This window comes from Macrobrachium rosenbergii, chromosome 56 (assembly GCF_040412425.1).
Source record: "Macrobrachium rosenbergii isolate ZJJX-2024 chromosome 56, ASM4041242v1, whole genome shotgun sequence".
NCBI lineage: Eukaryota > Metazoa > Arthropoda > Malacostraca > Decapoda > Palaemonidae > Macrobrachium > Macrobrachium rosenbergii.
In genome coordinates, this window is record NC_089796.1 from 5,893,036 (window position 1) to 5,907,365 (window position 14,330).

The 14,330-nt window shown below is 35.4% G+C and overlaps 1 protein-coding gene across 2 annotated transcripts; it reads right to left on the reverse strand.

The window, feature by feature from the left end:
• Positions 1–3,298: 3,298 nt before the first annotated feature.
• LOC136836343 (protein rtoA-like) lies at positions 3,299–13,870 on the reverse strand. Of its 2 annotated transcripts, none has more exons than XM_067100523.1 (5): positions 13,780–13,870; positions 13,299–13,362; positions 8,099–9,054; positions 4,971–5,150; positions 3,299–3,713 (listed from the first exon to the last, which is right to left on the reverse strand). In XM_067100523.1, the coding sequence occupies exons 2-5, from the start codon at positions 13,360–13,362 to the stop codon at positions 3,696–3,698; spliced, it is 1,218 nt and encodes a 405-aa protein (XP_066956624.1). In that variant the 5' UTR covers positions 13,780–13,870; the 3' UTR covers positions 3,299–3,695. The 2 variants fall into 2 exon arrangements, with proteins under 2 accessions (XP_066956624.1, XP_066956625.1); XM_067100524.1 differs by having other exon boundaries at positions 13,698–13,840.
• Positions 13,871–14,330: the final 460 nt, after the last annotated feature.

Sequence of the window (14,330 nt, forward strand, 5' to 3'; positions counted from 1 at the left end):
TTAACACGGAGTTGAAGATCATATTTAACATGGAGTTAGAGGTCATTTTTCCCACGGAGTTCAGGATAATTTTTAATATGGAGTTAAGGATCGTTTTTAACACGAAATTAAGAATAATTTTTAATATAAGAGATAAGGATGATCTTTAACATGGAGTTAAGGATCGTTTTTAACATGAATTAAAGATGATTTTTAACATGGAGTTAAGGATAGTTTTTAACATGGAGTTAAGGATAATTTTTCACATGGAGTTAAGGATCATTTTTATCAAGGCGTTAAGAATAGTTTTTCACATGGCGTTAAGGATCATTTTTAACATGGGGTTGAAGATAATTCTTAACTTGGAATTCAGGATAATTTTTAACATGGAGTTAAGGATCGTTTTTAACACGGAGTTAAGAATAATTTTTAACATGGAGATAAGGATGATTTTTAACATGGAATTAAGGATCGTTTTTAACATGAAGTTAAGGGTAATTTTTAACATGGAGTTCAGGATAATTTTTAACATGGAGCTAAGGATAAAATGTAACACGGAGTTAAGGATAAAGTTTAACACGGAGTTAATCATAATTTTTAACATGGAGTTAAAGATCATTTTTGAAAAATGCGCCTTCCCTTGTATCCACTGAACTCGGCTTTTCATAAATTTGTATTAATATCTTCTCTTGGTTTGAGTATTCAGGCTTGGTAATGATAGAAAATGCAAGGTTGAATTAATTACGTTTTGAATGATATGCTGCTTTTTCTTAGCAATAAGGAGAAAACGATTTTCAGTAGATTAACGAACGTTTGCACATCCAGCTACATGCTGAATGTGTAAAATCTCTTCCAGGTTTAAATAGTTATGATGAGAATTATGAATTGTCAAACTTCTATAAAGAGGATATACATATATATAACATAAACATATATATCTATATATATTTATATATATAAAAATATATATAAATACATACATACATACATACATACATATATGTATATGTATAAACTGCATGCAAAGTAAATATATATTGTGAATAACGCTCTTGCAGAGAGAAAGAGGGCACCACTAGAAGGCGCTATTATTATTATTATTATTATTATTATTATTATTATTATTATTATTATTATTATTAAAACATAATGATTGAAAGCAAACACCCAGATAAGCGCCTTGTGGTGAATGAGTAATATAATCATGGAATGTGACGATTATTATAGTCTGTCTAGATAATTGCCTACTTGTCAACATTATCGCCAGCCAATCAGCCCTCAGCCCTGAGTGGGTAACATTTTTCCTTTTACAGACATAATTGAGGCCAGCGTTATTTTCAGGCTAATATTCGGTTTATATATATATGCATATTGATATATGAATGTATATATATAAATTTATATATGTATATGCATATATATATATATATATATATATATATATATATATATATATATATATATATATATATATACACAAATGCTTCTGCCAAGAGTAAACATAGACTATAGAGTCCTTGCCATAATTTCCTTCTGTGAGCATCCGTGTAACTAGTGACTGTCCCCTGAGTCTAGTTAACGTCACTGAAAATATTCCTCTAACGGTTTGAGTCTGAATTCTTGGTGATAACGGTCAATTTCAAGCGAACTGTTTCTTAAATAAGTTGTGAGTACGGTACCGTGTCTCTTGGTAATATCCTTTAGTTCAAAATAATAATATTCTGTGATGGTGTTTTGTTTTGAACATTTATGGAAGTGTTATGTTCCGCTGACGAGTAATTTTCATAGTTGTTTTGGCACTGAGAATCTCGTAAGCGTTGCATTTGCACTGTCCGTTAGTTAAATCTAACGGGTTTTAACGGTTATTTTTTTTTCCAGCGCTAAATCTTTGTAGCTATTGTTTGACGTGAGTGTTTGAGCTCCTTTAAAAAAGTGCTTTGTTATTCAGAACGCATATTCGTGATTTCTTTTTTTTTTTTAGTCTCATGTTGCTTGTCGGTTATGGTTTAAACAACTTGATTTTGAATGTCTTATTTTTTAACGTCAACATTCATTATTTACCTGTCATAGACTAACCGAAGACTTAATTAGTGAGGAATTTTGGTAAATCAAAAGATTTGGTATTCTTTGATGAAATCGACACTAGGAAACTCTGAATGTTTTTTACTAACATACATACATTCACACACAGACAGACATACATGCATACTGTATATATACTTATGTATACATATATATGTATATAATGTTGGAGCTGTTGACAAGCGTCTTTCAAACACACTTTTACATTAAACAAGAATGCGTATCACCTTAATCTTAGCTCTTCATATCAGGTCCCACCACTTTGACCAACTCTGCTGGATCTTTTTCCTTACTGGTTATCTCCAAGGCGATAACTTATCTTCAAAATAAAAAAGAAAAATGGAATTTTGAACGCATCTGACACATTTCATACGAGAAGGTTCTCTTCTGCCTTTTGATTGGAGCTGAAGTTGAAGACCTTCGATGAAGCTCATTTGACTCATTTTTTTTTTTTTTTATCTCTGAGCCGAGAGCGAAGGTTTGGTTATGAGACTAGAGAGGCACCTTGGTTGCTCTTACTGACTCTCATCATAGATTGCTGATGCGTCGTCTGATATATTCAGGACGCTTCGAGTGCCGAAAATGACATTTATCATTCCTCCTCGATGAATGAACGATAGCACTTTGATGGTCAAACTTTTTGTTTTTTCATGTCAAACTTTCCGCCACAACAGCCAAAGTTGTGCGCCCCGGCTGACTAGTGTAAACTAGAGTTCACATTTTATAGGTCTAATGACTGCTTTCGACCTACCGCCCACTCGTTCAACCGTCATCACCTGAAAGGGAAACCATGAACTCTACTTCAGTTTTAATCCGTCCTTCTCACCCTGAGTCATTTCTCGCAGAGGTTTCTGATGTGAACAATATAGAAAGCGTAGCACCTGCTCTTTTTCCCTTGCTTCTGACTTTCTCCTGATTGGTCTAGATAATTGGTACACGGTTACCCGTCACTTGGAAATATATACAGTTGATGAAGTTTAATTAGGTTTGCAAGATATCAACGGAATAACTCTGGAGAAAACTTCTTACATGTGTCACACTAACACAGTACAATCACGCTGGAGAACTTAGAGGTATAAATGACTGAAGTTTCTGAAGCAGACGCTCTCTTGTAGCCAAGACCAGGAGGGGAGGGCAGAATATTTTTTCTGGTTTATTTTACTGGTATTTGAGTTTTATAAAGGACTGCAGATTAAATCGTACGCAAATATATTAGGAAGTCGACGAGTTGAGTGCCTATTATTTAACAAGTTTTATTTCATTAGATTCGATGCTTGTTACTAGTATTATATACTTACATATATATATGCACGTATAAACGTTTAAGTGACTATGAAATAATGAAATACCTCTTCTTTTTTACCTAAACACAGCACTGTAAACCATGTAAGTGCATAATTGCGTACATATAAATGAAGAATCTATGCTGGAGGAAATTCACAATACATCTCTCAATACATGGTAAAAGAAGCTTCTTAAATTCTTAAATGCAAATGTCTCTTCACACGCGGGATTAAGGGCTAATAATAATTACAACATCAACAGTCTTCTTCATCTTAATATTCGAGCATCTGCGCATGCGTCCATCATCATCATCATCATCTTCTTCTTCTTCTTCGTCCACCAAGACGCCTTTAAGTAGTTTCGTTGGTCTGAAAAGGAAGGCAAAGGTTATCTGTGATTTATTTTTTATATAATAGCAAACAAGTTAACAGAACTTCATTGTCGAGAAAGGTTATCTGTGACTTAGTAGTAAACAGGTTAACAGATCTTCATTGTCTTTTTTAAAAGACTTGGGAGGGAGGTTACGTCACTTACTTGATAACGGCTACACTGACTGGTAATTATGTGATTGGTAATTCCTTCTCTGACCTGTATTTTCCTTTGGCTGGCAAATTTATTGGGTGGTAATTCCTTCATTGACTTGTAATTTCTTTTGGCTGGTAAATTTATCGGGTGGTAATGCCTTTCTGGCTTGTAATTTCCTTTGGCAGGCACATTTATTTGGTAATAGCTCCTTTCTGACTTGTAATTTTCTTTGGCAGGCAAATTTATGGGGTTGTAATTCCCTGCTGGCTTGTAATATCCTTTGGCAGGCAAATTTATTGGATTGTAATTCCTTGCTGGCTTGTAATATCCTTTGGCAGGCAAATTTGTTGAGTTGTAATTCCTTTCTGGCTTGTAATTTCCTTTGGCAGGTAAATTTATTGGGTTGTAATTCCTGGCTGGCTTGTAATATCCTCTGACAAGCGAATTTATTGGGTTGTAATTCCTTTATGGCTTGTAATATCCTTTGACAGGCAAATTTGTTGGGTTGTAATTCCTTTCTGGCTTGTAATACCCCCTCACTCCATCTACACATACCAGTCATTGAGTACCAGCTATTAAAACGTTTCTTACCTTAGTCTTAATACCAGTTATCAAAGATTATCTGACCTCAGTCTTAATACCAATTATCAAAGCTTTTCTTGCCGCAGTCTTTATACCAGTGATTGAAGCCTTTCTTACCTTAGCCTTAATACCAGTTTTCGAAGCGTTTCTTCACATTCCTGACCTTAGTCTTAATACCAGTTTTTGAAGCCTTTCTCACCTCTCCTTACTTTAGCCTTAATACCAGTTTTTGAAGCCTTTCGTACCCTTTCTTAGCTTAGTCTTAACACCAGTTTATGAAGGCTTTCTTACTTCTTAGCTTAGTCTTAACACCAGTTTATGAAGGCTTTCTTACCTCTTCTTAGCTTAGTCTTAACACCAGTGATCGAAGCTTTTCTTACCACTTCTTAGCTTAGTCTTAACCAGTTTTTGAAGCCTTTCTTACAATTCCTTACCTTAGTGTTTTAACACCAGTTTATGAAGGCTGACTTACCTCTTCTTAGCTTAGTCTTAACACCAGTGATCGAAGCTTTCCTTACCGTGCTCTTAGAAGCCTTCTTCTTCTTCTTCATATATTTAATGACTACGGCGACTATGATGCCCACTAACAACACGCCTCCCAGAGTTCCGAGGACGATGGCTACTGTGTTGTCCGTTCCAGAACCTCCATCCAGGTTTTTAATCTCGTCGTTAATTTTCGTTGTCAAGCTCTGTACAGACTGTAGGAAGAAAGCAGTATATATATATATATATATATATATATATATATATATATATATATATATATATATATATATATATATATATATATATATATATATATTGTGTGTGTGTGTGTGTGTGTGTGTATAGCTGTTGCTACTAGAGTCTAGTATCTCCGGAAATGATTTGTTTCTGTTTATATAAAAGTACTATAACAGCGCTCCATGCTTGGAGGAAGTGTGTCGTTGTAAACAGGGCGTCATTTCCTCAGCCAGAAGAGGTTGCCAAGTACCATAATTATGTTTGCTAAATACTAGAGATTAAGTCTTTTTGAATAATTAACGCTAGATGCACGCGTTCCTGAAGTGAAGGGCTATTTTTCGGAAATTCACTTCACTTCTTCAGAAACTCACTTCATTTCTTTAGAAATTCAATTCATTTCTTCGGAATATCGCTTCATTTCTTCAGAAACTCCCTTAATCTCTTCAGAAATTCGCTTCATTTCTTCAGAAGTTCAATTAATTTCTCCAGAAAGTGACTTCATTTCTTCAGAAGCTCACTTCACTTCTTCAAAAATTCACTTCGTTTGTTCATAAATTCGCTTAATTTCTTTAGAAACTTAGTTTATTTCTTCAGAAACTCACTTCATTTCTTCAGAAATTCACTTCATTTCTTCAGAAGCTCACTTTATTTCTTTAGAATTTCGCTTCATTTCTTCAGAAACTCACTTCATTTCTTCAGAAATTCACTTCATTTCTTCAGAAACCCACTTCTTTTCTTCAGAAATTAATTTCTTCGGATACTCACTTCATCGGAAACTCACTTCATTCATTCAGAAACTTACTTCATTTCTTCGGAATATCACTTCATGTATCCAGACACTCACTTCATTTCTTCATAAATTCTCTTCATTTCTTCGGAAACTCACTTCATTTCTTCATCAAAAATCCAATTAATTTCTTTGGAAAATCACTTCATTTATTCAGAAACTCACTTCATTTCTTCAGAAATTCATTTCTTCAGAAACTCACTTTATTTGTTCAGAAATTCATATCTTCGGAAACTCTCTTCATCTATCCTGAAACTCACTTCTTTTCTTCGGATACTCACTTCATATCTTCGGAAACTTTCATTTCTCCAGAAATTCATATCTTCGGAAACTCTCTTCATGTGTTCAGAAACTCACTTCATTTCTTGAAAAATTCTCTTCATTTTTTCAGAAATTCGCTTAATTTCTTCAGAAATTCGCTTCGTTTCCTCAGAAATTCTCTTCATTTCTTCAGAAACTGATACGTACAGATGTTAAATAGCAAAAATCGACCCTTACTAAATGCTTAATAGAATTCCTTTGATTTTTCAAAGTAAGGCAGATCTTGTTACGGTTGATTTTTATGCTGACTTACCTAGAATTAAAAAGTATTTTAGTTTTACATTTAACTCTTTATTTAATATAAGGATCTTATGAGCAGCTGCTGAATACCGCAATTATTTGTTTATGTCCACATTAAAGTGTTTACAAAGATGCTCACTAGATGGAGACACTGTGTTGCTAAAATTCTTCAAGCCTTAGTCTCATTACACTCGCTCTCTCTCTCTCTCTCTCTCTCTCTCTCTCTCTCTCTCTCACACACACACACACACAAACACTTACACATATATACGCACTCACCTAAGTTACTAAGTGTATGTTTTAGCGTCTGTCTAATAGGACTAAGCTTAGCCCCGGAATCCTCTATTCAAGGGTATAATGATCTATAGAGTAAAAGTGGGAAGTGGTTGCTTGACTGGTGTTACGAGGGGCTCTCTTTTAAAGTTCAGTGAAAGAGTGACTGAAATAATACCCACGGGAAGCAGTGGAGAGAGAGAGACAGAGAGAGAGAGAGAGAGAGAGAGAGAGAGAGAGAGAGAGAGAGAGAGAGAGAGAGATGAAACGTCCCAAATAAGAAGTTTCAAAGAGCTCAAGCTCAAACGAAAAAAAAAAAATAAAATCTTCACTGACATGAGAGAGCCCCGTGACGGGCTAGTGCCGTCAGTCCACTCTACGCGGTGCACTGTCGGCATTACTTAAGGTTCTTTGCAGCTTCCCTTTGGTCCCTAGCTGCAGCTCCTTTCATTCCTTTTATTGTAACTCTGTTCATATTCTCTTTCTTCGATCTTACTTCCCACCCTGTCCTAACCCCACAGTTACAAAAGACTGAAGAAAGGAAGGGAAAATGGATGTCGAGTCAAAGGCTGAAAAGCAGGTGCAGCTAGGGGCCTCTGAAACGCTGCGGACACCCTCTCAGTGCGCCACGAGAGGTGCTCTGACAGCACTACCCTCCTACAGGGACTGAGAAGAAGAAAAGTAGGTGAAACTCGTCAGGAAGGTACTGAACACTGCGGGGTTACACGAGCCCATTCAAATATGCTCTTGAAATCAGAGTTTATTTTTTGAATGAAAGAGCAGTGCGAGATTGCGTGCGATCAGAGGAGCACTGGGAGGTTGCACATCAGCTTAAATCATCAGTGAAGGGAGGAAAGGTCAGTACATATGAGAGGTCGTTGATGATGGGGTGTAGTTTTAAATTTTGGTTCTGTTTGAGAGCTTAACCTCTACTCTCTTCTTCTTCTTCTCCTCTGTACCGTTTGCGTGTGACATTTAGTAACTGAACAATGATTGCAGTTTGTTAAATAGTAAGCTAGTTTTAAATATATTGCCATCTTGCAGTCATGGTTCAGAGTAGAAACCCAGAAAACCTATTTTACTCACTGTGAAAAAAGAAACCTAGCACTGCTAAAAATGGGGAAAGGAGTTTAGGACTGGCTATCAATGAGATTAGTGTCAGATAATAAACTAGAAATGAATTCAGAGAGACCAGGAAATTTATAACCACGGAGTCTGAGTAGTATAGTAGTATGCTAGATTTAGACATGTGATGTACAGTCATAAAGAGTGTGATATAGATAGAAAAAACCCTGTATTTACCGTTTCCACTTCGGTGATTTTGCTTTTGAGGGCAACTACATTAACGCCACTAGCATCATCTGTCACGTTTCCCACGGCAGTTTTTAACCCCTCCGTAGCGTCAGTGATGTTTGTCAGGTCACTCTCACTGACGTCTCCCGTAGGATTAAAACCTGTCAGGAAAGCGTCAACGCTGCCCATTGCAGCTTCTAGTTCCTCGCAAGCTGCATTAACTGCGGTGCAAATGCCAGAGTTTTCCTCAGCTTTTAGACCCTCATTAGCTGGGGTTGGATTTTCTGCAGATGTAGAGGGTCCTGTTGTCACACCGTCTGTGGTTGGAGCCCCTGTTGTGGGATCCCCTGAGGTTGTAGTAGCAGGGTTGGAGAGGTTTTTGAGCTCTTCAAGCAGTTTCTCGATTTCTCCGAGTTGTTCTAGGATCTTGTTCAGTATTTCCTTCTTATCTAATTCCTTTTCAGTGGTCGCATCGGTTATTTCCGTTGTCGTGGAATAACTGGTATCTGCCGAAGAACTAGACTCTGACCCGTTTGTTTCTGAGCTAGACTCTGTTGTTCCTGAGCTGGAATCTGGCGATCCTGAGGCAGAATCTGATGATCCCGAGCCTTCTGAACCAGAATCTGATGATCCCGAGCCTCCTGAACCAGAATCTGATGATCCCGAGCCCCCTGAACCAGACTCTGATGTACCCGAGCCTCCTGAACCAGAGTCCGATGTTCCCGAGCCTCCTGAACCAGAATCTGATGTACCCGAGCTTCCTGAACCAGAATCTGATGATCCCGAGCCTCCTGAACCAGACTCTGATGTACCCGAGCCTCCTGAACCAGAATCCGATGTTCCCAAGCCTCCTGAACCAGAATCTGATGTTCCCGAGCCTCCTGAACGAGAATCTGGTGCTGAACCGGAATCTAGTTTTTCTTCAGCAGAAAGAAATCTTCTCACTACTGAGCCATCGGCGTAATCTGAAAAAAAGGATAATATCCTTTTTACAAGTCACCAGCAGAGGGGAAATCTCTCTGATTTGAGAGATAACAGACATTCAGTTCAAAAGGAAAAAAAATAGGGACCAATCACAAACAGTCATCATAGGTCACTTCATTCGTGCTAGATTTGTCTGTTGGTATAAGAGCGCCACTGATTCGTCTTGTTTCTGAATGAAGGACTGACGTATTTGGAATGTGAAATTATAATACAGTCGCTGTTTTGTTCTTTTTTCCTTAGGCAAAGACCGTAGGAATCGGAATTCTAATGGTACTACATAGCTCACAAATAAACATAACTTGCGTAATTTAATATCTAGGTACAAGCGAATGGGGACTATGTTCAAAGGGTTAATTTCATCGCGCAAGTGAACACAATTGCGTCGCAAGACTAAGCTCATGCCATCGATGAAAATAAATGACTTTTATTTATTTTCATACATTTCTATATATTTTAATTTTTATATATTTGTATCTATTTTCATTTATTTTTAGTTTTCTGTAAAAGAAAACTATTGAGATGGCTTTGTCTGTCCGTCTGCACTTTTTCTCTCCGCCCTCAGATCTTAAAAACTACTGAGGCTAGAGGGCTGCAAATTGGTATGCCGATCATCCACCCTCCAAGCATCAAACACACCAAATTGCAGCCCTCTGGCCTGAGTAGTTTTTATTTTATTTAAGGTTAAAGTTAGCCATGATTGTGCACCTGGCAACGCTATAGAACAGGCCACCACCGGGCCGTGGCTGAAATTAGCCATGATTGTGCATCTGGCAACGCTGCAGAACAGGCCACCACCGGGCCGTGGCTGAAAGTTTCACGGGCCGCGGCTCATACAGCATTATACGCTGAACAGAAAACTCGATTGCGCCGAAGAAAATTCGGAGCATTTATTACTTGTTATTTGTGGGAATGATTGCACGCGAAGTGTCTTCAAAAATACTTTGGCAATTTTTTTTTACAAACAAATTTCTCGAACAAACATCTTGAGCGGGTTCTATGATGCATGAACCGAAAGATTTTGTCGCTTCAATTCTGAAAGTGGTTCGCCGCCCCCAACCCCCTCCCCGCCCCAGAAATAAAATACTTCGTATATTTCTTGGCCTCGCTCTCGCCCCAAAACATACCAGTATGTTTTCTCTCTGGCTGTTCGTGTATCGATATCTATTTATTTACTCACCTATTTATTTTGTTATTTATTTATTTATTAATTCATCTATTTATTAATCTATTTATATATCCATTTATTTATATATTTTTCTATTTGTTTATTTATTGCATGAATGCTAAGGTTGTTAATGGATCTTACGATATTTTTTTTTTTTTGGTTTTAGAAAGTTTTTGTTCAAATTTTTTGTATCGACATGAAACTTTAACCACGGCCCGGTGGCGTCCTGGTCTATATCGTTGCCAGATGCACGATTATGGCTAACTTCAACCTTAAATAAAATAAAAACTACTGAGGCTAGAAGGCTGCAATTTGATATGTTTGATGATTGGAAGGCTGATGATCAATATACCAACTTGAAGCCCTCTAGCCTCAGTAGTTTTTAAGATCTGAGGGCGGACAGAACACAGTGCGGATGGACAGACAAAGCCGGCACAATAGTTTTCTCTTCAGAAAACTAAAATGTTTGCTTCTTGAAGTTTTCTGATTTTGAAATGAAGTTTTTGGGCCATTGGGAATATTAGTAGATGTTAATTGAAGTTTTTACTTATTTATCTATTTCATCGGAATGAGCAGTAAATTATTATTGAAGCTTTCAGACCAGGCAGTAATTTTTTGCATTAGAGGGATAATTGAAATGGACGGGCATTGAAGTTCACTATTTGTGTTTGCGTGCGCGTGCGAGTGTGCGGGCGCAAGAACCTTTTGCATCACGGATTTTACGGCTTATGAAGTTCTGACCAGAAAATGAAAAGAAAAGACAATGCTTATTTGATTCAAGTTTTCAGTTTTTTTTCCCAGGGTTCCACATCTTAATGAAGTATCTGCATCGAGGTAGAAAAATATTTGCATCACAGTTAAAAAAAAATATTTGCATCACGTTGAAAAAAAAATTTGCACCACGTTAACAAAATATTTGCATCACGTGGAAAAAATATTTGTGTCACGTTAAAAAAAATATTTGCATCACGTTAAAAAATATTTGCATCACGTGGAAAAAATATTTCTATCACGCTAAAAAATATTTGCATCAAGTTGGAAAAAAGTATTTGCATCACGTCAAAAAAATATTTGCATCACGTGGAAAATGTACTTGCATCACGTTAAAAAAATATTTGCATCACGTGGAAAATATATTTGCATCACGTAAAAAAAATATTTGCATCACGTTGAAAATATATTTGCATCACAGTAGGAAAAATATTTTAATCACGTTGAAAAAAATATTTGCATCACGTTGAAAAAATATTTGAATCACGTTAAAAAAATTTACATTACGTTGAACAAAATATTTGCATCACAGTAGGAAAAATATTTGCATCACGTTGAAAAAAATATTTGCATCACAGTAGGAAAAGTATTGGTATCACGTAAAAAAATATTTGCATCACAATAAAAAAATATTTGCATCACGTTAAAAAAAAGTATTGGCATCACGTTGAAATACATATTTGCATCACATAAAAAAATATTTGCATCACAGTAGGAAAAATGTTTGCATCACGTTGAAAAAATATTTGCATCACGGTAGGAAAAATATTTGAATCACGCTGAAAAAAAATATTTGCATCACGTTAAAAAAAATTTGAAGCATGTAAAAAAAATATTTGCATCACGTTGAAAAAAATATTTGCATCACAGTAGGAAAAATATTTGAATCACGTTAAAAAAAAATATTTGCATCACGTTGAAAAAATATTTGCATCACAGTAGGAAAAATATTTGTATCACGTAAAAAAAATATTTGCATCACTTTTAGCAAACATTAGCACTAGGGTGAAAAGAAATCTTTGCATCACGGTGAGCAATGATATTTTCACTACGGTGAAAACCAATATTTGTATCACGCAGAAATAAATATTTGCACCACGGTGAAAAGCAGTATTTGCATCCTGTTAAAACCATATTTACACCACGATGAAAAGAAGTATTTTAATGGCGCTGAAGAAATATTTGCATCATGGTGAAAAGAAATGATTGCATCAAGAGGAAAAGGAATATTTGCATCACGGTGAAAATATTTTTAGTAAAAATATTTGCATCATAGCAAAAAGAAATATTTGGATCACGGTGAAAAGAAATATTTGCTTCCAATTGAAAAAATATTTACATCACGATGAATCGAAATATTTGCATCACGGTGAAAAGAAATATTTGCATCACGCTGAAAAGAAATATTTGCATCACGCTGAAAAATATTTTCATTCTTGCACCACCGAAAAAAGAAATATTTGATTACGGTAAAAAAAAATATTTGCATCACGGCAAAAAGAAATATTTGGATCACGGTGAAAAGAAATATTTGCATCACGGTGAAAAATATTTTCATTCTTGCATCACGTAAAAAAAACTTTTGATTATAGTAAAAAAATATTGGCATCACATAAAACTAAATATTTGATTACGGTGAAAATAAATATTTGCATCACAGTGAAAATACATTCTTTCATATCAGTGAAAAGAAATATTTGCATCACGGTGAAAAATACTTTCACTCTTGCATCACGTTAAAAAAATTTTTGATTATGGAAAAGAAATGTTTGATTATGGTAAAAAAATATTGGCATCACAGTAAAAAGAAATATTTGATTACAGTGAAAAGAAATATTAGCATCACATAAAAAAAAAAATTAGCATCAGGGTAAAAAGAAATGCTATTTGCATCACGGTAAAAATAAATATTTGCATCACGGTGCAAAGAAATATTTGCAGAAAGGTATAAACAAATTCTGCGTCACGCTGAAATGCCATACATAACATTTATTGTGCATTTATATATATATATATATATATATATATATATATATATATATATATATATATATATATATATATATATATATATATATATATATATATATATATATTTTCAGTCAGTAAGCTACAAACGTCCTTTAATATCCAATTCGCTCTACCTCGGAAATAATATATTTTCATATATGTTACCGAAGGGGAATTTTTTTTTTTTTTTTTTAGTTGATAATATGTTCGTGCTTACTGAATTCGTACAACTACAAAAAAAAAGTTAAATTTAAAACTTTAAAATTACGTCATAAATACCTGTAATTACTGCCAGCAAGACGATTGTCAATCCTAACACCAAGTGCCTATGAAGGACCTTCATCTGAAAAATGAAAAAAAATATGGTAAACAAAATCATATTTATTTTTATTGGAATTTTCGATCCTTTTTTTATATCCTTTATTATCATATAACCAGGTTATGCTAGTGTTTTTTTTTTTTTTTTTTGAGAGAGAGAGAGAGAGAGAGAATAGAAAAATGTGATAAATAAATATGAAGGAACTGGAAATAAAACTGTAGCAGTAGTTTGGGGCTGACAGGAAGATACAGTAATTACCTGGACGAGTTGAAGAGAAATAGAAAGATAGAGGAATGATCTAAAATAACTTTTAAAAAAATGTGGAATAAATAAAAAACAAAACAAAAAAAATGACAGACAGAGGCAGCGACGAGAGGACAGTCTTGACCAGTCTAACTGCGCCACAGGTTCAACAGTCTGGAAAATCTTAGTGAACTTTACCTTCTTGACCGCTGTGACTGCCGTAACGGTCCTCAAAGGAATGGATCTAATTCACGAGGCTGATCTACGTTTTAACACCTCGGTTATAAAAGAAAAAAAAAAAAGGGGAGAGGGAGGGAAGGAGGGAGGGAGAGTCATAATTGGTGATAAAACTATATCAATGGCTGTTATTACATGATAATCCCATTTTATGCTCTCCTAATCCTTTTCTCTAGAGATTCGAAATGCCTCGGATTAGCCAGTCCTTGGTGCCGTGCCCTTCTCTGTTTCCCTGGACTGTGTGGTCTTATGCCAGTAAGTTTGGTTGGACCTGGGTGTTGTTCAAAATTTCTTGGGAGTTTAGGGCATTGTAGAGGGTGTCAGAAAAGTTTGAGGAGAAAGAGAGATTAAGTTAAAATAAGTTTTTTGAGAAAAAAACATTGAAAGAGAGAAAGGTTCAACTAAACTGGGAATAGATTTTTTTTTTATTGTAAATTACCTGGAATGAAAACAACGCATAAATAAGAATGGAATCTTACTTAAAGAAAAACATTGAGAGAGACAGAGAGATT

Excerpts from the sequence above, each read along its gene's own strand:
- LOC136836343 (XM_067100523.1), bottom strand. The coding sequence starts at position 13,362 with ATGAAGGTCCTTCATAGGCACTTGGTGTTAGGATTGACAATCGTCTTG. Across the intron at positions 9,055-13,298 it reads CTTGCTGGCAGTAATTACAG|ATTACGCCGATGGCTCAGTA; the intron begins GTATTTATGACG and ends CCTTTTTTTCAG. Across the intron at positions 5,151-8,098 it reads AAATCACCGAAGTGGAAACG|TCTGTACAGAGCTTGACAAC; the intron begins GTAAATACAGGG and ends TTCTTCCTACAG.